Source organism: Pseudorca crassidens, chromosome 6, assembly GCF_039906515.1.
Source record: "Pseudorca crassidens isolate mPseCra1 chromosome 6, mPseCra1.hap1, whole genome shotgun sequence".
Lineage (NCBI taxonomy): Eukaryota > Metazoa > Chordata > Mammalia > Artiodactyla > Delphinidae > Pseudorca > Pseudorca crassidens.
The window spans coordinates 13,042,507-13,068,569 of NC_090301.1; the positions used below are offsets into that span (position 1 = coordinate 13,042,507).

General features: G+C 38.3%; 1 protein-coding gene across 3 annotated transcripts in view; it reads right to left on the reverse strand.

The window, feature by feature from the left end:
- The window catches only part of NYAP2 (neuronal tyrosine-phosphorylated phosphoinositide-3-kinase adaptor 2), a 263,310-nt gene that overhangs the window by 149,349 nt on the left and 87,898 nt on the right, over positions 1-26,063 (reverse strand). For all 3 annotated transcript variants that reach the window (XM_067740380.1, XM_067740379.1, XM_067740381.1), the window contains one exon: positions 3,283-3,584. In XM_067740380.1, the coding sequence (XP_067596481.1) occupies positions 3,283-3,584 (302 nt within the window). The remainder of the gene's footprint in view (positions 1-3,282; positions 3,585-26,063) is intronic.

Here is a 26,063-nt window from a genome sequence, read left to right on the forward strand (position 1 = left end):
GTGTTATTATAAAAGATCCTAAAATAGAATAGTAAATATATATTTTCAATATGACAGAATTACAATTTTTAAAAGCTAAATTATAATTTTCTTGGCATGTGAGTTTTGGTTGTATTCATAACTAAACTATTTTTTTCCTACTCTGAAAAGCTGTTTTGCTACAGGTCCAGTTCTTTTTTACTTTTAGCCACAAGGAAGTCATAAGCCCCTACTTAAATAGAAGCTGGTTACCATGGAAATCATTCTAATGCCACTGAATCAATATTTTGATTTTGCTGACATTTAATGTAAAAAGAAAAGACAGACCAAGATTTATAAAAGTCACTTTTCATCTTTGTTATAATGTTGATAGCTAGAAAAATTGTAAAGGAAACATATGTTCCGTAATGAACTCCAGTTAACTCACAATTATAAAGAATTGAGGATTCATAAAAGAGCAATCTACATATTTATATAATTTTGGCTTTAAGTACACACATATGCATGCATGCATGTGGACTCAAGAATTTTTTCCCATGTCTCAACTGAGCCCTGATTCTCTCCTGTTACTGAAGTCATAAGTTGGTAGAAGAGATTTGAATATATCCAGTTTTGCAATTGTCTTTTGATTAAGTGTTCTGAAGAGAAGGTGAAATTTGCATTGAGAATCACTCTTCCACAGAAGTTGACCATTTCTGCACTGAATCTTAATAGTCCATCTGGTCCACTGGCCACCCTCAAAGAAGCACTACAGCTGAAGGCTTCTCAACCCATCCTTAGAGGTCCTTCTGAGGAAAGATGTTGAACGTGAACCTAATGTTTAATAAGCCTCACTGACCATAAAGTAGTTTTCCAAGTCTGAGATAAGTCTTTGCTGCTGCTGTAATTTACTCACTGTCTCCCCTTCTGTCCTCAGAAGGAATAAAGATAACAGAGCTGCTGTCTTCTGTTTGATAACTAGCTATTTAGAGGCTTAGGTCTTTAGATGGAGAAGGGATCTGAAAGAATTATGAGCTTCTCTACTTCAGGAATTAGCTACCTACAGCATCTCAGATGAATGGTAATAAGTTCATTCTTAAGACAATTGAATCACCACTCAAATGTTTCTTCTGTGGGACAATCATGATTTTCCACATGTGTCTACTTTGAATGCCCCAGGTCCCCTTCCTGGGGGGTGCTATTCGGAAGTGTATACGTTACACTGCTTCCAGGAATGTTTCCAGGAGCATTACGCTCCTGATAACACACTCCTTACTGTCTGCTTGCCTTGTCTGTTTTATTTTCCCCTCCCCTTCCGATGGGTCTTTCATTCCTCTTTATTCTTGAATCATTCTAGGCCCTCATCATTCAGAGACCACTGTTCCAAACCAGTAACCTGCTTTGGAAAACAATCTAATGTAAATAATTATGCAGTTTTCTGGCAGTAAAAGTAGGAAAGTGGTGATTTTTGGAAACAAGATCACAGGATATAAAGAGAAATGAAAGGCACAATATATCAATAGCAGAGGAAACTTAGGAACAATATTTAAAATTTACAGAAGGCAGATCTCTAGAGCCTTTTAGTTTATTAACAAGTAAATGAAACACCTAAATTGTCTCTAAAACATCAATGTGTTACAAGTTGAAGGACATACTGATGACCTTGACTCATGAGTAAAAAGGCTCAGAATTCTAATCTGTTCCAAGACATCAGAGGAACAATAGAGTTACACAAACAGACACACAGACACACACCCATCTTCACTGCAGTGATATTCATTATAGCAAAACAAACTGGAACCAACCTAAGACCTCATCAAAGAGATAACGATTAAATAAAGTATCATGATGTATATGCCCCTCCTAAAAATGGTGTTTCCCAACAAACTGAATGCCATGGAAAATAGTCACAAGAAAATAACTGAAAATATAAAACACAGAACTCTATACACTAGGATTTCGATTCTGTAAATATACATATACACATGTTATTCACACATATAATCTCACAAACACACACTCATGATGTATTTTTACATATGTGTGAAGTAGGAAAAAACTGAGCATAAGTGGAGATTTTCCCTATAGAATGCATGGGTTCGCTCCATCTCCAGGCACTTATTTGTATTCTTCAATATACTCTGAAGATTTTTTTTCTTTTTTTTTGGCTAAATAGGCACTTGGACACCAATATGGGAGAAAGGAGAGATGAGGCTATTAGAAAAGATGGTACATGCTTCCTGGGCACTCGTCTCATGGACTAGGTTTGAGCTTCGGTAGAAGGATTAGACCAGAAGATGAGGGAGCTTTTGTGAGGGACTGGTGAGCCAGGTGACCTACCCAGTTGAGGAAAGGACCACCTGGCTTCCGCTCTCTGCTGCAAGCTACTGGGAAACTTGGAACACTGGGCGCTCAGGGAAGCCAACTGGGGAGAATGTCAGGGACAGACAGGGTAAGAGAAAGACCTTGGGACCTCATACAGCCATGCTCTCAAGTTGGCCACTGGCAGCACTGGACACCCTGAAGCATTTTCCGCAACTGACACACAAAAATCTGAATGCGTCTGTATCAAAACACACTTGCAACTACTCTCCCACCAAGGGACTCTCAGGAAAAACTCAGGAAAGCTGAAACTTATTTATTCAAGCAAGGCTAAAGAGCTGGTGAGATATAGTGTTAACCTGACCTAATTTATAATCATAGACCAGCAAGGAGACTAAGATATATTTGATTTATGTATTTCATGGCTGAGGAAAAATATAAATATAGGTAGAAATAGAATAGAGATTGAAGTAGAGACTTTAATATGTATACGTGCACACGTGTGTGTATACTACAAACGTACACACAAACATGCATAAATTCATATTCACTGGAAGGAAGTACAGCAAAATGTTAAAAAAATGATCATTTCTAAAGATGATTACAATTTTTCTTCTTTATATTTTCCTGCATTACAAAGCTCCCTAATGATCACGATACTTCTATAATCATACAGATAATACTAATAAAAGCAAGAAAATATAAATTTTAGACATATTGCTAGGCAAGATAATTTTCTAATGATTCAAAGCTTAAAGGGAACTGGAAAACTCATATATTGCTTTCCTTTTCCGATGCTATAAATTAAATACATTTTTCTGGGTGTCATTTGACAACACCCAGATAAATAGCCATCCCCCCTGGATTCCTCTTTTCTAAGACTCAGGGGGAGGGAGACAGGACTATGCGACCCAGGGAGGAAGGCAGATGCTGGTTAGTATGCGGACCCAGACACGTGGCCTGAAGTTTCTTTCTAAGTGAAGAGGGTCTGGCGGGTTTTACCTTCGTTCCGCTCGGGGCCTTTCCCGCTCTTACTGGCCGCCGTGCTGTTGACCGTCTCGGACGACGTGCTCAGCTTGGTGCGGGGGTCCCTCTTGGGCTTGGGGGGTGGTTGTCTCCGGGAGCTACAGCTGCTGTCATCGTCTGTGCCCCCGACCGAGTGCAGCGACTGCGACCTCACAGAGAAGCCACTGGAGCAAGGATGGGGCAGCCTGTCCTGAGGAGCGGGCATCGTCATGAATCCCATGCGGAAGTGTTTGCCCACGTAAGTTCCTTCGTGGCCTCGCCCTACTTCTCCACCTATGCTGTAAAAGAAAGACGAAACCCGCGCCAAGTGAGCCAGGATGTGCAAGATCATGGGCACAAGCATATCTGTAACTGTTGATAGTTCACATTTTAACTTGACACTGGTGAAGAAACGTTTCCAATAACATGAAAATATTCTATGCTTTTGCATTCAATATGACAGTAAAGCAAATACAATTTAATCATAATCAGAAATTCTGGTATCCTAGTATCCACATACTCTCAAAATAGTATTCTAAAGAAAAGAAAAAAAAAAGCTACCACGTAGCACATTTCATCTTCAATTGCTTTTCTCTACTTTCAGGTAAATCTTGTCTGTGGCTTAAAAAGGAAAAAAGAATTCCTTGTGACAATGACTTGTAGACTGCCTTTTTTTTTTTAAATTTTTATTGGAGTCTAGTTGATCTACAATGTTGTGTTAATTTCAGGTGTACAGCAAAGTGAATCAGTTATCCATATACATATATCCATGCTTTTTTAGATTCATTTCCCATATAAGCCATTACAGAGTATTAAGTAGAGTTCCCTGTGCTCTACAGTAGGTTCTTATTAGTTATCTACTTTATATATAGTAGTGTATATATGTCATAGACTTTTGACACATGACTGAGGTCAAGGGGGCAGCATTTGAAACTCTTCTCCACTTCATCAAGATCTTTTTTTTTACTTTTACCTAGTTAATATAGAGGGAAAAACAAAACAACAACAACAACAAAAGGGGTTCTGTTACCAGTACAAGGGGGGAGAGAGAGATAGGAAGTGAAGAGGAGGTAAAGGAAGGAAGGGAAGGAGGGAGGGAGGGAGGGAGGGAGGGAGGAAGGAAGGAAGGAAGGAAGGAAGGAAGGAAGGAAGGAAGGAAGGGGAAAATACTTGCTTAAATCAACAGAATAATTGTTAATCTCTCTCGGGTTTCCAGAATCCTTTGGTTACACTAGTAACTTAGTTCTACTAATAGATTAGTCTCACAGAATCAAATAGCAGCATCTGATAAAGAGACGTATCCAGAGTTAAAATCTCATCCGACCCTAGGATAGTCCCGTTCAGAGTATGCAAGGTTTCCAAAGGTAAGGTTTTTAAGTTTTACATTGGAAAGTTTGAACAGAAATTTTAAAATATATAAGAAAACTCTCTCAGCTTGAAGCTCAGTTAATCATATAGGAAATGACTGTTGGGCACCTTTCTATTCTATTAAGTAATGGTGACTCTATGAAGAAAAAGGAAATGAATGTCAATATGAATTTTTAAGAGAGGTTTTTCTAGAGTTTTCCCCATTTTTGCTCATTCACCAGTAAAGGAAACAAAAAGAAGAATTGTTAGAAATATTGGGTTGATTTTCTTAGACATGTATGAAGTAAAAAAGTGTCTTTGAGTATATGAATTTTGGAAGCCTGTTGAATCTACCTTTCCAGATATAAATTTTTGGAGCCTTTTTTTAATCTTAATTTTAGCTGGCTCTTTATTGTATCTTTCATGACTCTAACGTTTGTCATACATTTTACATTCCAGTGGGAAAAATCATGGTAAATATTTGTTTTTCCCCCTTCGCTGAAGGAGTTATGACAATTATATGACCCTTGTGAATAGAGCCAGAAAGGATTCAACAAGAATATGTGACTCTGATTCTGGTATTTAATTCTGATCACAACTTGCTATTCAACCACAAATGTTTTCTTTTTATATTTATTTCATTTTTTTTTCTGAGCATTATGAGTCGATATTCAGGTACTAGATATACTATCTTTGCAAAGCAAAATGAAGAAATATCAGTGCACTGACTGGAGCAGTGGATACCTAGAAGCATGAATGAAATCAAGCAAATGTCTAAGTGGAAGTTTTCACATCGTAGTAGTCAGTATCCTAAATTCGTGTAGTGTTTTCACCTATTTCACGTTCTGCGCTTTCTTCAAGAACATCAACAAAAAATTAAGCTAGAATAAATTCAGATGGAATGGCTTGTGAAAAATCAGTAAGAATTTAAGGCAGAATGGTGTGGTGGAGGTGAGATCAGGGTGTGATGGAATGGGAAGATTTGTCATTGATTTGTGATGACTGTGACAATCTTTCTCATAGAAGATGAAATATTTGATCTCATCTAAATTTGCCTCAATCATTTTGCATGTCTTTTCCTTATTTCTGCTGCCACATTACTGAATAAAAGGTGCTTTGAGGATTATTTAGACAGTCATTCCCAGTAACATATCCACGTGAGGGGATTTATGCATGTATTAATGCACATAGGCATTTATGAGAGTTATGAGGAATAATTGTATCAGCAATTTCTCTGTTACTTTTGACCTAAATAGGGCCTACACATTTTCCCAGACAGATAATTAGCTCTGCTGCTTCAAAATTACATTTTTTCAGCATAAAACAATTTCCTGTAACTCTTTATCCTTTTGTTCATATATGTAATGTGTACACACATAGACACACACACACACACACCACACACAAACACTTTTTCCAAAGAGAAATTCAGTGTATGCTTTAAACAATGGCAGGTCTCAGGTACAAATTCAATTTGACCAGGCTGTGAATGCAGGATGAAGATGTGGGGCTATGGTAAGTTGGATAGAAAGGCCGTTATCCAAGGCTGAGGGTAAGCAATAAAGGCTATGGTACACCCAGGTTCAAGAGACCAGTAAAGATGATTAATCTAAAGGAAATTGAATATTATGAAACACAGCATACAACTAATTCCTGAATTTAGGATAGCACCATGTGGAGATTTTAAAAATTCCCAGACCCATACTAAGGACAAATACCTAATCATATTTGTTGAATCAGGATCTCTGTAGCCAGTTAGCCATGCTCTGTAACTAATGAGTTTCTTAAAAAACTATATCCAGATGTTTTTTGTTTTTTGTTTTTTTGCGGTACGCGGGCCTCTCACTGTTGTGGCCTCTCCCGTTGCGGAGTACAGGCTCCGGACGCGCAGGCTCAGCGGCCATGGCTCACGGGCCCAGCCCCTCCGCGGCATGTGGGATCTTCCCGGACCGGGGCACGAACCCGTGTCCCCTTCATCGGCAGGCGGACTCTCAACCTCTGCGCCACCAGGGAAGCCCCTATCCAGATGTTTTTGATGTAGTCAATCCGGAAACCCCCAGAAACATTAAGAACAATAGTTAGAGACATTAATGAGCTGACATCTGTTAGTTAGAAACAGCCAGGGAAACAGAGTTATCAGAAAGTGGGACAAAGGAGACTTACCAGAGACCAGGCAAAATATCACAGGTAAGACAAGGTACAATGTATTATTCAGATCTTGTTAGGTTACCCTGAAGTAACAAATAATCCCCTATTCTTAGTTATTTTTAACAACACAGGTTTACTTCTTGCTTGTATTCTTTGGGTCAGCTGTGCATCAGCTGTGGCTGTATTCCACATGCCTTTTTCATTCTCGGATCTAGCCCCTGCTGAGATATGTTCTCATGGCAGAGAGAGAAAAGCACTCACGGAACCACACAGTGTCTCTTAAAGCTTCTGCTCAGATGGGGCATGTAATGTTGAACTCACATTCCATTGGCTAAAACCAGTCTTATGGCCAAGTTTGATGTCAACGGAGTGGGGACAGATTCTCTTCCAACAGGAAATCACTGCAAGTTACGTGACAATATGTGGGGATGCATAATCCTCTTCCAGGTAGGGGACCAAATACAGGTACAGCACTTGTAGCATATGCCTCTGAGATCTCCCTTCAAGAGGGAACTTGACATTAGGAATGAAGGTAGCTGACAACTAGTGACACATTGAGGGGTTTTGTGCTTCTTGCCCCCATAATTCTGGTCTCTACCTAGTTAGAAGTCTTGGTCTCCAGAGCGGGCATACTCTTTCCCGAAGATACAGTAAGGGTCCCATTGAACAACAAGGCTGTAGCTGCCTCCTAAGTAATTTGAGCTCCCTTTGTATAGCGGCCAGCAGACAAGAAGACAGGTCTCCATTGTGGAAGAGATCATGGACCCTGATCAATAGGAGGAAGCGGAGCTGCTGTTACAAGATGGTTCAGAGAGAAAAATGTGTGGGACCCCTCTGGTTACTCCCTTGCCCAGCTGTGAGTTTGAAAGGTCACCTGCAGCAACCTGGCCCGAGAAGGTTTTGTTGACCAGATGTTCCAACCTCTCGTTAAATTAGTCTCACCACCAGGCAAGCCACTGAGACCAGCAGAGGTGTTAGTTGAGAGTGAGGTGAATTTAGAATAAGTGTGGGAGGAGGGAGGTAATGCATATCAATTGCAACCCCCATATGAACTGCCAGTGAGAGGAGCTACAGTTTCTCACACCAACTGTCCCCTCGTAAGTTTTCCCTCATGAAGCATCCAACAGGATCCATGAAAAAGCGGGTCCCCAAACCTGCAGAAGAGCATCTGCTGAGCATAAGGGGTGAATTGCGGCAGCCATGAAACTTCTCTAAGGACAGCACTTAGCTGACAGCCACCAGCCATAGAGTCTTCAAATCGGATGCAGCATTTAGGTCAAGGCCACTCTGCCCATGGAAAGCTCCTAGCTAACAGCTGAGCATATGAGGTATGGGACCTGGCTATTTCTGCCCAGTGTGGGAGTGCTTGTGTCTGAGTTTCCCTGTTGGGCTGGCTGAGACTTGCCCATAGCTACACCATGGTCTGAAGCTCTTCCTATCCAATTATTTTTCCTTCCCCTTCTCCTTCCACAGGTGTCATGCTACGTTGTGGTCTGAGGCTTTTTCTGCCTATTCCTGCTCCCTCCTTATCCCAGGCATTCTCCTCAATAAATCTCTCCCTCTAAATTTCATCTATCTTGGTATCTGCTTTCTGGAGGTCATGAACAAACATTCTTGGAAACGATCATACAATCTATGACATTCAGAAACCAAAGAAGCAAGAAAGAGAAAGTCTAATAACAAAAGTGAGACCCCAGAAATAAGAAATGCCTGTGAAAATAGGACAGTCTCTTGCTTCAGACTGAGTATTTAAATGCTGGTTGGGAAAGTAGGAACTAACTCCACTATAGGAATAGTTGGCTTGAAGTGAAAATTACGTGGGCTGAAGAAAGCAGAGTCTTTTTGCAGTAAGACTCTAGTGCTCAAGATAGATTAAGCCTGACACATCTCATGTTATAAAAATAAAAATAAGTTTCATAACCCTGAATTTAAAGAAGTACACTTTTTCTCACACAATGAAGGTAACGTTGCAAGACGTAGTTGTCTGTTGGTTTGTTTGTCTATTATAAAATTAAAAAAAAATAAAATACTACTTAAATCAAAGTAAGTTGTTTTCCTAGAAGTAATTGATAAAATATTTGTAAACTTCTCCAAAAAAGTTATTGGCTTATGAACAGACCTGGACATTTGTGCTCTGGAATCACTGAGTTGTGGTTTCTATCCTCATCTCCACCATTTAGCACCTCTACTTTAGCTGCTGAGCCCAAAGACCATTTCCTTAAGAGATAAATAGTAGTATTAGCCTCATGGAATTGTTATCAAGTTTACCTGAAATGCTACATATGAGGCATTTAGCATGGAATCTGACATATCATATGCAGTCGATAATTTTAGCTTTACAATTCCTACTTTTAAATCCTGTCCTCCTGAATTCTGTTTATGGGATCATAATGTGCAATGTAAGGCCATATCTCTAAAAATAAGTGGCATATGGTACCATGTAACCTCAAAAAACTGTGCACAAAGTCAAAACAAAATCTTACATTTAACTCAAGATAATCTAGGCGAACACAGTCTCCATGTTCTTAACTTTCTTCAGTACTTGCTTTGATTTTTTTTTAAAGTACCCGTTGATCGGGACTGACAAAGAAAGGTACAAAACAAGAACTTCAGAGCTGCTTCGACAATGCTATTCAATAGAGATTGTTACTTGTCTTGCTGTCTTCTTGAAAATCCATCAACATTAATGTTTTATGTCTTCTTCTGAGAAATGCTTCCTTTCAGAGATGAAAACGCAACCCCTGAGAAGGGTGAGCTGCTAAGGTGAGATGTCAACTCTAAAAGTGACAGAGGCACTGCTTTTCTGTGTCATTTTGAAGCAAATATGCCAATATCTCATAGTAGAGTATTCCTGGGAACCACTGGAAAAGAAAAACCAGAATCCCGGTTCATATGTGTACCTTCTTTCAAGGATATCTAGGAAGTTGGGATACAAACAGTGTTGTTACTAGGAGTTTGCTTCTTGCTTGGAATTTTTTTTTTTTGGTAACAGTTCTGTGAAGCTAAGCTCAAAAATCCATCTCTGACACTGATGCATAATCCAGTATATTTTTACCTTTGCAAAGTTCTGAAGCCCCTGGAAAATTTCTGTTGATTTTTCAAGAAGATGTCTTTATCTCTTATTAGGGTAAGGGATTATTCAATCATAAAGTAAATGGGGTAAATCTGAAAGGGAGGTGGAGACTATATCTCTAAAGGAGATAATAAAATTTACCTGTGGGCAAGTTTACCACTGTCATCTGCTAAGTATTCAAAATTTTCATGTTAGGCATTTTTACAATGAATGAGCAGAAGGAAATCAATATCGAGATTTTATTCATTAAAATTACTACTTAAAAAGTTTATATTTGATGCTGTCTTCCTCTTGCCTTCTCTGCAAATACGCAAGACCTAACACTGATGACCCTATGCTGCCCTGTGAGTCCCGCTAGCCCACTCACCAGAGGGACCCCCGCTCTAGAACTTGCCCTTTCCCCCCTCAACACTGGCCTATTCTTGGTATCATTTCCAGCTAAAACAATCTGTGCTTATGAAAAATTATACATAGAAAGAGCCAAAAGACTGGTATGTTATACTTTTTCCTATTTTGACAGGCAATATGCCTCAACCCATAGTCTGACTGTTGAGAGAGAGGTGTGATTCATTACATCCTCCGTGAGTTTTGGCAGATGGCAATTGTCATACAGTTCATCATCCCAGCCCCGTTAGGCCTGGATGAGCACAAGTGGCACTTCACATCCACTCACCTTGAGCTTCATGCAGGCGGGAGTCCTGTCTTCTCGCTCACTATTATAAACACTGTCACATTATAGGTGCTCAAACATACTTGTTTTGTGAAGGAAAAAAATGAAGAAAGGAAGTAAATCCACTTTGGAGATAGATTAGATACATAGATACACAGATACATAGGTAGATACATACATACACATATATATAGGTACATAGATACATACACACATAGATAGGTACATAGATAGATGATAGATAGATAGATAGATGATAGATAGATAGATAGATGATAGATAGATAGATAGATAGATGACAGAGGGCTTAGAGAATTTTGTGGACACTTGTCACTTGTGCTTCCAAGGTATTCATTCTCCCTAATTCTAGCAATGATAATTCCTGCGTGGAGATCAGTCTTCTTCCTCTCAGTTTAACATGTTACACAGACTCAGCCAATCAATCACTAGATCCCCCTGGCCACCATGACTATTGTAGGGACTGGCAAACTGGTGAATCAGAGTAAACCTTGGCACTGGGTAGCATCTCAAAATGCCTCAGCCCTCTTGCCACTACAAAGAGAGACTAGTGGAACCAGGTCTGTGGCATCGTAGACCTGGATCTAGATGTGCCTGCAGCTAGGTAAATCCTAGGGCCCTTCAGTTTTGTCAAATACTAAATTCCATTTTGTTGAAGCCCGATTTAGTTGAGTTTTCTGGCACTTACATTGGCCTACAGTCCTAAATGAGCCAATACAATGCAGCAATTACTAAATAAATATTATTGGCTAACATGTCAGAAAATGCAGTTGATATCAGGAAAGGACTAGGAATGACACAGGGCAGGAAATGAGTGCATCATTCTTATTTATTGCTGGAAAATATCCTTCCTTTTTAACAGTATAAGTGGAAATAATTAAGTGTCGAATAGGTTTGCCCCATATATATATTTTTGATCATGCAGTACACTTTGATATGGAAACTTCGCTCCAGTAACATTAAACTGTGTTCATATTTCCTTCCAAATTGTTCACTCACCATTACCCTCAATTTCTTCCCTGAGCCCCACTTGCTTATTCAAAGCCATAACCTGTGGATTTCTTGCCTTAGGCACAAACATTCATTTTCACCACTTCATATCCTCCATGATATCTATTTTCTACTTTTGTGCTCCTGATATCTTAACTCTTCCTCATGTTTTTCCAGACATCAATTTCCGGTGTCTGGCTATTTATTGGTGCTTCTTGGATCTTAAGGTCAAGTGTTAAAAATGGGATCTTTACACATCTTTTTGTTACCTGCTGTGGTGAACTATAATAGCAAAACAAAACTAAATAAAACAAAACAATGGGAAAAAAGAAACCTGTCCCGAAGAGAAGGGATTCAGTTTCTAACTCTAGATGTTATATTTAAAATTGATATGCTTAAGCACTGTATTATTTCTCTTTGTTAAGATACTTCAACTCTGCCCAAAATTTGGTGTCTCAGAAAGAATATTAAATATGTAATCAACCATTGAGTAGCTATCTGATTTTACGTAGGAGGTACATACTTTCTGAGCTTCCATTACCTTTATCTTTATATAAGGGAAATACTTTCCAGAGTTGTTATAAGAAATTAAAATAAGATTAAAAAATGTCAAAGATACCTAGGAAGGTGTCCAATCCAAGTTGAGCCTAGACAAATATTGAGGCGCCTTCCCTAACTTCCTGGTTTGCCAGGCAACTCTGTAACAGTTTTTACCTGTCCGTATCCAGTTATAAGGAGGGCATTTTAATGATAAATTTCCAACCTATGCACCATAAAAGAAAAACTACTTTAACAGTATAAAGGCATTTTGCTTATTTCTGTAAGAGGGCTTTGACAATAACTGTCAGGCAATACACTTCCAAATCCAAATTAGGGGAGAAAAAAGATCTTGCTTGAAAATGAAGGAAAAGTAACAAAAATAAATAATTTATCTGTTCTGTCATATTTGTGGGTATAATATAGAGTTGGGCAAATTTTCGAATGGATTTTATGGTTTTTTTCTATCAAAACTCCATGATAATTCAAGATTTTTATGAAAGTTAGGGCTTAAGGTAATCATGGCTAGAGTTATGCTTGAAACAAATATGTCATTATTTATCATAAGTGCTTACTGCCAAGAGTTTGAAGTTGATATTGCAGCCCATTGATTTAATGCTTAGTCATAAAATAAAGGGAGGAGGTTAGAGTGGGGAGTAGAGAGATTTTTTTAACCTTTATCAAAGTTCCTATTATTCACTTCTTAGTCTCTAGAGAGATGGAACTGAACTCTAATGTTTATTAAAGCCAGAACAAATTCTATGGGACATCTTTAAGAGTCTTATTTTTACTTGAAACATGTCGAGTGCTTTTAAGATTAGCATATGTTATTATCTATGGTATTTTGGAATCTAAAATTAAAACATTCCTCATTTCTATATACAAATAATACTTCTCTACTCCTTAAAGTGTCATGGCTTGAAGAAGAGAGAGTATATGGAAAATTCAAATCCTATAACAATATTCAGATTCAACTTAGAATATAGTTTACAGAAGTTCACATCGTGGGAGATCTTTTCCAAAAATTCAACCAAAGAAGGGGAGGTTCTGGAAAATATATTTTTTTATTTGTGTCTTCAAAACTAACATAAGCTTTGAATATGGTTTGAGAACATGCCAAGTTTTCACAAATGAGTTTAGCTAACCATATGTGGCTCATTTCTCAATCTAGAAGTAGAAGCTAGAAATACAGAATGTTAACATATAACAGCCTTGAACTTCCTGAGTAGAAGGCTACCTTAATGCCAGTTTAAAGTATAGTGATGAGTTTGGCTTTCTAAAAGTATCATTTTTATGGAGGAAGAAACAATTCCCTGTGTTGAGGCATTTAATTCATTTACTCACCATTTATTCACAAAGTATTTGAATGCCTACTCTTGCTGGGCAGTGACCAAAGCAGAGGGGTCCGTGTCCTCAGGGCATCACAGGCTATTGAACCAGCATGATTTAAGTGCCATGCGATCAGATGTTCTCTCAGAGGAAGTACCAGGCAAGTGCAATGGAAGCACAAGTCCTGGGGCCCCAACCATGGCTGAGGGTCTGGGAAGTCCCATGGGAGAGGAAGTGGCTTTTCAGCTCATGCAGAGCATGAGTAAGACTTAATCAGGTAAGGGAGAGAAGTGGAGAGAAGAGAATGTGTGTGCAGACATTTGGAATTGAGAGAAACTGAGAAATTAGAGTTATTTGGGTAGAACTTCATTGGACCTGTTTGTCTTGTAATTCCAGTGGCTGGAACTGTACTTGGCTCAAAGAGGGTACCCAGTAAACATTTATTAACTAAACGAATGGAGAACTGTATATATGGGCATAATTCAAGAATAAACTCCCAGGTTTCTTAAGCACCAGGACGGATGATAGTTTTATTTAATTTCCTCCTTTCCTTCACTTGCCATTTTCTTACTTTATGATGAAGGAGAAAGGAAAAATCTGAGAATACTCGTGCACTGTTAATTCTTGTCCTTGTTATAAGAGTAATCCGAATGCAGGGATCAGCTTAATCCCCTCTTCTCCATCTCCCCCGGTCTGCCTGGGTTTAGGTGCTCATAATTTCAGGACTAAATTAATGCAATTGCCTCTTAGCGGATCTTTCTCCACGGTGCTGCCAGATTTATCCTTGTAAGTGCAGATTTGCTCATGTCACTCCCTAAATTAAAACCCTTTGATAGCTTTTCTATTTCTTCAGATGAAAAATCCAAACTTTTATGTGACACTCATGGTCTTTTCAGATTTGGATCCTATACCAAGTCTTATCTGCAACATTCTCCCTCCTTGAACTCAAAATTACCCTAATATAACACGTTCACACTTTAACTTTGTTCCAGATGGTTGATTCAGGGATAAAGTTCAAGACTGACTGTATGCAAAGGGTGGCCATGAGTCTTGAGGACACAGACAGGTTCAATTGTGACATGCTGCTCTGTCTGCTTGAGCTTCTTCCTTTGGCTAAATCATGTTTAAAGATCTAATTCAGATGTGGTTTCCTTGACAAAGGCTTCTATTATCAGCCAGGCTTTCTCAAGGTTGATCTCCAGGCCTCCGGCTGTCAGGGCTGCCAGAGGGCTCTGTCCTTCTCCATATCAGAGCACCTCCTCTATGGCACTCTACGGTTGTCATCTGTGAGTTGATCTCTTCTGGTCTGTGAGCTGCTTGAGGGACAGACCATGAATTATTTGCAGCAAGTGGAAAGTAAGTAGAGATAATGGAAGGCAGGGAAAGATATGATCCACGAAAAATTGCTTGATATTTTCAGAGCTTTTCTTTTTAAAAACTCTTTGACTTAGGCATTTTCAAACTATCATTAGAAAGAAAAGCTGCCAGGACACTATGTGACTCGAGTATCCAATCATTATTTTCACTGTTGAAACAAAATGGAGCCTTCTAATAGCTACCTGTCATATGTTTATAGACAATCTGGATGCCTGAGATAACGCAGTGGAAACCTCTAAACTAATTTTTATTGAACAAATCCCCGGATTAGATCTAATTCTTCTTTAACTTTGTAAAACATTTTGATCAACAGCCATGGCATTCTGAATGCCCATGGCTGGTAGGCAGGCTCACTCACTTACGCTCAGAAGACTGAATTGTACGCTGATGATAGTTAAGTTTGCTCTCCAAACTGCTCATGTCAATTGCACTTGTTGCTGTAATTATAGTATCAAATAGTATATAAATCAAAGAAACATGAGTTTGAAAAATTAGTGAGAATTTCTCTGAAAACTCTGTTGTAAAACTATGTCAGTGGTTTGGAAGATACTCAATAAAAGAAGGTTTACTAAAAAAATATATGATCTGGTTGGATGTGGTGAGATTACGGTAAATCTGTTAAATCTAAAAGGAGTCTGAACTATGTTTGTTTGTTTGCTTGTTTTTCGAAATGTCTTTAAATTGGGGCTCAGCTTTAAGGAAACTGAAACCGAATTAAAAAGTGAAAACTAATGGACATGTTTTGTGCATAAAGATTATATGGAAATCCAATTAGGGAAAACACACACAAATAAAAGACTCTATTGCCAAATTTGGTAAACAGTGTATATTTACAACTTTACAGTTTTAAAGAGTTTTATATGTGCTTATGTGTTTCTTTTTTTAATATTCTCCAATTTTTAAATATTTTGTTTAATCAGTCCCAACTGTATTAGATCTAGATACCCTATATTTATATTCTATAAAAAAAAATCAACTAGCAAAGAGCCTGGCACACAGTAGAGGCTCAATAAGTCTCAAAAATGTTGGTTTCATTCCTACAAAAAAAAAATCCCACTAAATTATCAGCAAAGACTCCAAGATCATTGATTCAAAGGAAGTTTTTTAGAGATAGCCATTGAACTACAGAAAGTCAAATTTTTCTTCAGGTATAATTATGTACAGTTAATTAAATAATGTAAAATGTTAATTTACTCACAGAAAATTATTTGAGCAATTATATTCTGAAAGCACTTTGGAAATGGGTGCTGGAAGTAAACACATTTTCCTAGTGGTGATAACATACAAAGCAATGCCCTGAATTCAGGAAAGAACTAAACAATTCAAGAAAGCAGCAGATGCCATGCTCTTCAGTACCATTTCAATATATTTTCTCTTTTGAGAAGTTGGGTACCCAGTGACTTTCCCAGCCCTGACCATTATCCATGATGCCACATTAGATACTGACATCACCTTTGAAAGCTTCTGCTATTGTTGTGTGTGCAAAACTAGCAAGATATGCATCCCATTTTTCAGAGTCTGTATTATCCAAAATACTGGCAGAAAAGGACTAGTATACACAAAGTTATTTCTGGTATGATTTTATATCCAGAAAAAGGATTTTTCCTTGCATCTGTAAAGCTCCCAAGTACATAGCCACCTATTCATTTACCTTCTAGAAGACAGATGGTATAATTTGCCAAGCAAAATCAGAGAACTGGAATAAAGACGCTGTAGTGTCAGCTCTGTCTTAAACATAAGGCTTTCACCCTTTCTAAAAACTTGAAATATGCTATTAAGATGAATAGATGTCCCTTTGACACTCAAGGTCAATATGTTCCAAAACTAACTCAGCATCATCTCCCACTTCCCTCTATTGAAACTTTGTCTTCAATAGCATCCTCATGCTATCAGTCACAGAGAACAGAAACCCCCAAGTAATTTGACATCTACATTCTTCCTATGTACACACTGGTCAACAAATCCTTCCTCGTCTCCTTTGATCTCACATCTGTCTCCTATTTTCCAAACTATCTACGAGGTCTCGGCTACTAAGTGATATTCCTAGTTGGATTCTCTATCTCAATTTCCCTATTCATTAACTTGAAGAAATAGTCCTAAAAAAGAAATAGGATTACCTCAATTCCCTTCTTTAGAGCTTTCAGGATTACCCAAAATAGAGTCCACTTTTTCCATAAGGCAATTCGGGCTTTGTATGTATGACCCAACCTCCTTTCCACCCACTCACATAATTCTGGCTCCCTGGGGTCTCTTCCTCTTCAAACTATACCTCCACTTGAAAAAAACAAATTTCATGTTCATCAGAACCTAAACTGAAAGCCACGTTCACCCTGAACCTTTTATCAATACTCTCTCTCCTCTACCTTGAATTTCTTGTGTATTATTTGTCACTTTCTGCCTTATAGCTATCATACACAAACATGAGATTCTAGAATTTTTGAGGATGGGGATCAAATTCTGTACATTTCTTTATCTCCCTTAGCATTTGGTATGCTTCCTTGCACATAAAAAGTAACATGTCAGTGTTTAGGGATTTAAAGTAAATTTAGACAATAATTAAAATGAATATATAGTTAATTATTTTAACTCATTATTTCTAGGTATATATTAAATTAAAGGATTGTAACTGTCTAGAAATTTTGCTTTAATAAATAAGTCTGGAAGACAAAATTAAAAAAAATAATAGAAGTTTGGTTTGGAAGGAAGTGAAGATGTAAAATGAAATATAGAGTATAAGCACATTATGTCATCCAGAAATTCCCAACCTCTAAAGAAGACAGAGCTCAAGATCTACAATTGAACAAGCAGTCAAGCCATTTTTTTTTTCCAGGAAGTACTGGTAAAGTGGAAAAAATCTATAATCTTTACATCTACAGAAAGAGAGACAGTATAGATCTCACAGAGATAGACAGACAGACAGACACACACAGAACACATGCTTTTTCCACCCTAGTTAGGAGATTCTGTTTCTAGCTCTGCTCGTACATCATCATATGACCTCTAGGGAAATCATTTCTAAATAGATTCATTCATCTATCACTAGGGTAGAAATACCTCATCAAACGATCCCTCAGGATATTTGTGACATTAAAATGTGAGTGTAAAACAAGGTCAGGTTATATTCATGAAGTGTTTTTCCTATTTAACAACAGAAACTATTTTTCTATCGAACACACTATCTTGGCAAACCGGTAAGTCTGGGAACTGCACTCCTTGACAGTTTTGAAGTCCATTTAAAAAATAAATGCCTGCAATTCCAAAATCCAACCTTCCATCCCTCATCCATATAATCAGAGTGACATGTAAATGTGAACCGCTAGAGATACTGCTTCAGAACTAAACGCTCATTCACAGATGCATTAGTTACCCTAAATGGAGTGGCCAATGTGCTGTCTTTATACACAACAGGTTGTACATCTGCTTAATGCACCCGAATGTAGTAACATAAAAGATTGAAATATAGATGCCATGGACTGCCTACGCAGAGGCCAGAAGCTTGGCTCTGTTTTTCTAGGATGATTTTTTGGGAACAGTTCACTTTCCCTGATTGGTTTCCTTCAGACAAAATGATTGAATCTAATACACCATGTCAATGCATGCACTTGGGTTATTCACTTCAAGGTGCAGCCCTTAAGGGCTTCAGGGTCCAGTGTTAAAAATTTGCCTTTGATCAAACCTCATCCTCTCCCACACATCTTTATTCATAACAAATTAAAAGCTATTATCCCAACAGATTAGCAACAGTTTTAATGCCCACAGTGCATCTTAAAATAAAAAGAAACAATTTTCCAGTTATAATGGATGCGGTATCTTAGTTGGCCTCATTATAATATTTACTATCTGTTATTTGTTGCCTGTGTTACACAGTAGTGAAAGATACATAGCCCTCAGGGTTTATCGTTTAATGGAGAGCACATCTGAATTTAAGATCTACCCTATTAAAATAAACCTTTCTTACACACTTCTAAGGGGAGCAGGGAAATGTGACTTCATGGCTGCGTTACTGAGAAGGGAGTTTCTCATTTACTGAAGAATGGTTCAACTTAAGGAAGACAATTAACTTAATGATTCTTTGGCAAAGGTTGATTGTTACCCCCATTTATAACTGTCATTTATGGGCATCTGTTTCAGTTTTTTTTAAAGCATTTGCAAACCTTGGATTCCAGATTGGAATCACCGAAAGAGATTTACATTGCAACTCATTTAGTTTAAAAAAATGGAGGATGAAAAGTTGGTAAGTTTTAGGCTAATTTAAGAATATGTTAAGACACAGTGTGAAATATACACACATTCCCTGGCCACTCAATTTTGGAAATCTTCTCAAAGATACCTCTTTTCTTCCTATCTCAGCCACCTCTCTCATAGTCAGAACCTACCCTTTTGATTACCAATAACTTAACTTCTTCCATTACCTTAATATTAAACATATGTACCGTTGACTGCTGACACTTGTCTTTTCGGCTCACTACCTCTGTTTGCTTAATCTCAAGTTACCTTTGACACTTTTTTGAAACCTCTTATCCATTGTCTTGCAATCTCCTCTGTGTTCCTCCTCAATTGTTGTAAAAATTGTCTTTCTGCATGCAGCTTACGTTTCATGATCAGTCATTATTATCACTCCATGGCAAACACCCTCAACACCCTTGTCTTTGTAGTGTAGTATTTATGTGATGAACAGGGGAGTGTCAAATGCAGAGGTCATGATCAGTCAATTCCGGTTATTAGCAGGCGAGGCTGTCTTCATCACATGCACAGATGACCTCAAGCAACACACCAGATTTGGTCTGCAGCCTTCTCTTCTCATGGTTCTGCCATAGCATTACTAGGTCAGTCTACTGAAGATCCATTGAAGGGAACACTCCCTTGCTTAAATATCTCAAATAGTATGTGATATTAAAATATGTTCTAATGTGACAACACCATACACATTCAAACTTATTTTCTGCTTCTGTATTTCCCAATATCCATTCTTTGCTGATGAACCCCCTCAAAAACACAGACCCCTGATTAATTAATACTTACTTAATTTGTTAATTAAACCCATAATTATTGAAGACCTATCTGTGCCAGGTAGTGTTCTAGGTCCTAGTTTTTCAACAGAGGACAAGATATTTATCTTCCCCAAACTTAGAGACTAGAGGCAGAGCCAGGTGATTAAGACTAATGCCAGGAAGAATATAGAGTGAAAGAGAAAGATGTGAAAGTAGATGTGAAAGAGGAAAGTGGAGGGGACCTACTTTAGACTGGGGGATGAATGAATAATTCATTCTCTGTAGAAGATATTCTTTTCATTTCTTCAAATTCTACATATGCTTTAAAATACACCATCAATTCACCCTTCAATTTACTCTCACTGACAGCAGATTTCTCTAAACTTGTCTACTTCCTAAGCCCTCAGAAGTGCAAATAGAACAGATTTTTTTTCCAATTCATTTCATAATTTTGATTTTTTTTGTTGCCAAATAAAGTAAAAGTTCCTAAAGTGGAGAAGAGAGAATCAGTGCTGTTTCTTATGTTTGTTTTTAGCTCCCAAAGGCCCTAGCACAGTCCTGAACATTTAGAAGACTATTTTGACAGAAAAATTGACCTACTAACATGTCCTTATAAATTATCAAAAGAAACACATGCATAGACTTTATGCATTGAAGAAGTTACATGAGCACTATTAATTTAATTCTGCATGATAAGCAAATAAAGTATTTTGAATTTCTTCCCAGCCAAATTTAAAGAGTTTAGATAAAGTTAATGCATTGTTTTGCATTGGTATTATTAGTTTTTACCAATAAAGGTATAAGAAACACAGACATAAACAAGCTGCATAGTTTTCTCTTGTCTTACAACTAACATTCTTGTGAAATTCAGGCAAACAAGACCCTCCCATAAGGATGGAGGTAAAAATGTGATTACATTGTGTATACAAGCTCTGTGAGCAGAAATCAATCTACTCCACTCTACCTCAACTTTTTTTTTTCCCCACTCTACCTCAATTCCCAAAGCATCAGTAACAAAAACAGTAAATAACACTCCCCTATACAATATGACCAAGTTCAGATCAAAAACAACAAAATCATACCTTGACAGATACATGTGGAAGACCTATTTGCAAATCATTTCTTTCAAACCTCTTTTACCCTCTGTAGGACCCAATTTCTTGGGAAGAGTGAAATTTCATATCTTGATTTCTGATATCTTCCTTCAAAAGCCACAAGCAGGCTCTGGAGCAGAAATGAACGGCTGAGACAAAAATGTGAATCCAGCCGAAATGGTCACTTCAAAGTAAAGTACTAGGGACTGAAGCTACACAATGGACAGGATTTGATGTGACTAAATGCATCATCGCAACTGATTCATTTCTGCCTTTTGAAGTCATCCCCCAAATCAAGCAAACTAATACTTCCCATTTTCGCACAGAGATCTAGAGACTATTCACAGAAAATCTGGTGACAGAAACTTTGGTTCACATCCAGTTTGGCGGGGAGACACGGTCATTGAGTAATTTGTCTGGCTCAGTGAATGTCAGTGATTTGTGTGTCATATTCCCTCATATTAAGGGAACTGCCATTGTTCCCACCAACTTGGATTTATAAAATATTTGCCTTCTATAGAGTGCTGAATGCTGTCATACTTTTCATGTGATATGTCCCTACAAATGCATCCCCATTTTACAAATTAAATAAGTGAGTAATAAAAAATGAAACTAACAAGAAGAGGGTAGAGTTGGAAGTGAGATTAAAAAGGTAACTGGAAATGTGGGCTTTATTCATGGTTATTGGAAGGACCTCACTTTGGCTGGGGCAGTCACTGGGGAGTTTTCTAGTTGTGAAGCTGATCACACCAACTTGACAGAGCCTCTCCTGCACTTATCTTCCCAACTCCAAGGAGACTTCACATCGGTAGCTTGAAATCGGCCACAGTGGAAATATTTACACAGGGGAAATTAGCAAATGTCACCAATCAAGGCTCTTTCTTTCTCCCTATAAAAGTGATTGTTAAAGTTTTTGCTGTTTTAAAAAAAAGAGTGACATGATGTGAAGTAAGTTCTGAATTAATAATGGGAATTGGGGGAGGAGGTAAGAACAGAGCAAGAGAGATCAAATGGAAGAACACTGCACAAATCCAGGGGAGACCCCCAGTGACCCAGATTAGGGTGGTAACCATGGAGATAGGAAGAAGTTTCCTTGCAAATCTGCTGTCTAGAAAACAACACTACCAGTTGTGTTGGGAAAGTACAAAAGTACTTTTGTGTAAAATCCCTCGTCATCTTTAAGTTGGCCTTCCTGTACGTGCTAGATAAACGCGGCAATGAGCAGATATCACTGTGCATCTCCCAGTTCATGACCCTGCACCAAACTATCTTCTTCCTGAGACCGGGAATAATGACAACACTCTTTACCAATACATGTTTTGAAAATGCATTTTAAATACTCTTTTTAAAAAACATAAAAGCTTTTATAAAAATGTTCCACTTCAGCAGACCTTACTTTATACTCTGCACCAAACTGACAGGATACATCATGGAAATAACATCTAAATTATCAGAGTATTTTACATTTATACAAAACACATTTATCCCTCAAGTGATATGTTTGTCACAATGTCCTTGTGAATATGCCATATAGTATGATGATACCTGCTTTATGAATGAAGAAACACACCCTGATTGGTAAATTAACTGGTAGGGTCAATTCTGAAATGTACCACTTCAACAATCTTCCTCTTCTGCTGAGTCGCATGGCTCACGTTTGAACCGAGGATTAATGATCCCAGATACTTCATTTAGTGAGTTTGCATAGTGCATGGATTAAATTACTCATAACAATAGTGATAGTGATAATAAAATTATAATCATCTATGTATAAGACAGTATCCTATACGTGAATTATCTCCAAACAGCCCTATGAATTCGGGACGATTATTGTCCCTGTTTTGCAGATGAAAAGATGGGTCATAAAGAGCTTAAGTAACTTGTCCAAGGTCTTACGGCTTGAAACTAAGGTGCTTTTGAACCAGGCCTGCCTATCCCCAGAACTTGTGCACGGGCTTGTGACTCATGGAACATGGGGATTTTTTAAAGGAAAAAAAATTCTAAGTATAGAGTCTTAAAAATACTGGCTTGGCCAAAAAGTTCGTTCGGGTTTTTCCCACCCACACCCTTCTGATCCCGCCATTATTTCTGTTCATCATCTCCTGTTCCACAGCCAGACACGATATAGGTTTCCAAACTTTTACTACCTGAGAATGTGCAGCCAATGCATAATAAAAATAAGGGGTTAAATCAGGAGCTTTCACAGACTAGGAAATCTTTTATTGCATTAAAGGAAGTGTCATAGAATCAATGAATTTTATAGTGAAGATGAGCCTTCTTGAGGTCATACCCAATCTGGAAAAGTCTCCTACAAAAGTCAGCAGGGCTATAAGCCATGTTTCTCTCATGGCTTGAAACATCACTAACTGCAGAGAAAAGACCCCTGCCCAACCCACCGGGGAGAAGCCATCTATAGCAGACAGCTGTGCAACACACATGCTGGAGGAGGGGGAAATTTTACTAAGTCCTTTCCAAAGACAAATAATTGTAGTAAAAACTATAGAACTCCATTTGGTGAAGATTCTACAGTTAAGTATGAATTTCAAGAAGTTGCTGAGAGATTGCAAATTGACAGACACTTAAATTCTCTGATTTAAAATACATAATGAAGGAAAGAAAACATTTCCACACAGACAAGTGAGGTGATACTGTTCAACAGAAGATGGGATTTATGCATAATAAAGGATGGTAGGATCACGGTACCTCAGGAAGCAGAGATGGGTTTAACCAGCAATAGGATCTTTCCTTTAAGCACAACCCAGCTAAGGGATTCACTATCACTAGCTCTCTAGAAAGCAAGTTGATTGAAATTTAGTTCTTGCGTTGTATTTCATAGAACGTGTTTATTCACTGCTTATGTATTTATGCTACTGGTAATAAACCATACTTCTTCTGTAATGTGGAAATTATATTTAAACGTTTCTTTTGCCCTTTTAAAGCCCTGTGTTAAGAACTCTTCAGACATCATTAGGGAGGGATATTTGATGGGCAAGATGGCATCCAGAAGACGCTAAGGTTTGTCGCTCTTGATCCTCATTCTGTCCCCAGCAACTAGCACATTACTTGGAACACGAACTCCTTCAAGAAGTACCGGTTAAATAACAAACCGAACAAGCAATCTCATAAAAGCAGTCAAGAGTGTAATGGTCCAGGTGGGTGAATCTGAGACTCAACCCCTCTTAACAGGAGCTAGTCACGCGACTCATCACACAAGTACCCAGACGTATTCAAGGTTGCTTGGCTAATAGCAAAGTGTAGGACAAATTTGGCAAGTCCACATTTGAAAAAAAGACAAAAGTCTATCAAAATTTTACTTTACATCATTAGTTGTCTCTGTCTTACCAGCACCCATACCATCTAGGGTTCCTCTCAGAGTCAGCCCTGCATAAACTCCCCTTTTAGTCTCCGGACTGGTGATCCTGGTTTGAGATTACCTAATCTTCTCAAGCATTATGCTTTCCCCAGTCTCCTTGACATTTCTGTCACCCAGGAGACTTCACTGCACAACAGTAGGTACTACTTGCAAAATTTAATTTACAAAGCAGGTCAGGGAGAGGCATTTGCATCTACAAGGAAAATCCCCAATCTTCCTCAAAACTAATCTTCCCCTTCATTTAGCAACAAGCATCCTAAAGCGCTGCTCCACAACTTTGCTCATGGAAATGCCTTGAAAATTTCTCTTCAAAGGATAATGTTCATGGGTCTCCCTTTTTGCTGCTTAGGGAGTCAAACAAGAGTTTTATGTTGTAAGTAATCAAAGGGATACCTTTGGGACAGCGTTGCATGTTGCATGATGTAGAACAGGATAGAATGGAAATTGAACCTCAGAGCTAGAAGCTGCCCTATGTCTCTAGAGTTTGGTGCTTCCTGAACTGCTCTGACAAATAGAAGTTCCTCTAATGGGTGACATGTGAGTTAAAAGAGTTTCATAGTCAAGTTATTAAAAACAGCCAAGTTAAAGATAGTTCAGTCATTTTCTTAACTGCAGGTCATGAGGATGAACAATATGTGAATGTGTATTGTGACCATCCTAGAAGCTTTCACACTTTGCAGTGTTTCCCGAACTGTTTTTCTGGGACTCTCATAGAGCTATGAGCATCCTTTGGGGAATGGACTTGTAGTTAGTGATTTCCAATCTTGGTTGCACATGGGATCCACCTGGGGAGCTTTAAAAAACACTGGTGTTGGGATCCATCCCCAGAGAGATTTATTATTAGGTCTGGGTCAAGGTCCCAGGCACTGCTATTTAAGAAGCTCCCCAGGGTCTCATAATGGGCAGCTAGGGTTGAGAAGCCTTGCACTCTGTGAGTTCAACCTCCATGCTTTGGAGGTGAGGAAAGCCTGCTTACTTACACACCCAGACACTGGCTGCTTGACCCCATGTTGCTTTTCATTACCCCCATAAAGGCTGGGGATTTCAGAACATGGTAAACACTGGTAATTATTTCATCTCTAACAAAGGGCAATAAATTTTTTATTATACTTTTAATAAGGAAGGAAAACAGGAATCTATTGTCTTATGTTATGATTAATTACCAGCTATGGGCAAATGGGACAACTCATGTTTGAAAGCAAAAGGGGAACTTGTAGTCTGTGAGGAAACAACTACGAAAACATAAGTATGATGCAGACTTTGGAGTGGGTGTGCAGCTGAGTGAAACTTTTTATTTCAGTTGAGAGGTAAATAGTTTTGTAGATGAAGCTGGAACCCCTCTTCTCCCTGGGTTCCTCAGCAAAGCTATGCTGGAAAGCATTCGTTTCCTTACCGGGATGGCACATTTCCCTATTTACTGTGTGGTTTTGAGCTAGCTGGTTCTTTAAGGGAAGTGCTTGTTTCAATACTACTGACAAATTCACACTCAGCAACCATCATAGTGGAATTCATTTCGTGACAATTGTCTCCTGGGCTCTGTAGACCCTCATGGAAACAGGCTAAAATCTACCCTGAAAGAATGTCGTTTATGAGAATAACAAAGAAGCAACCTGCCTGCTCAGAAAGTTTGGGAAATAAAAGTCATATAAAAGAGATGAAATAAAAATTCCATTAAGTTTCCACGACTGGTTTACAAAATGAGCAGTCTGATTTTTTTTCCTTAAATACACAAAATCTGTTTATTATATTTTTAAAGGCCAAGGATTATCATTCTTTTCCTGGCACTTATGGCTTCCTTAAGCATATGCTGCCAACCATGTTTGTTCTCCTT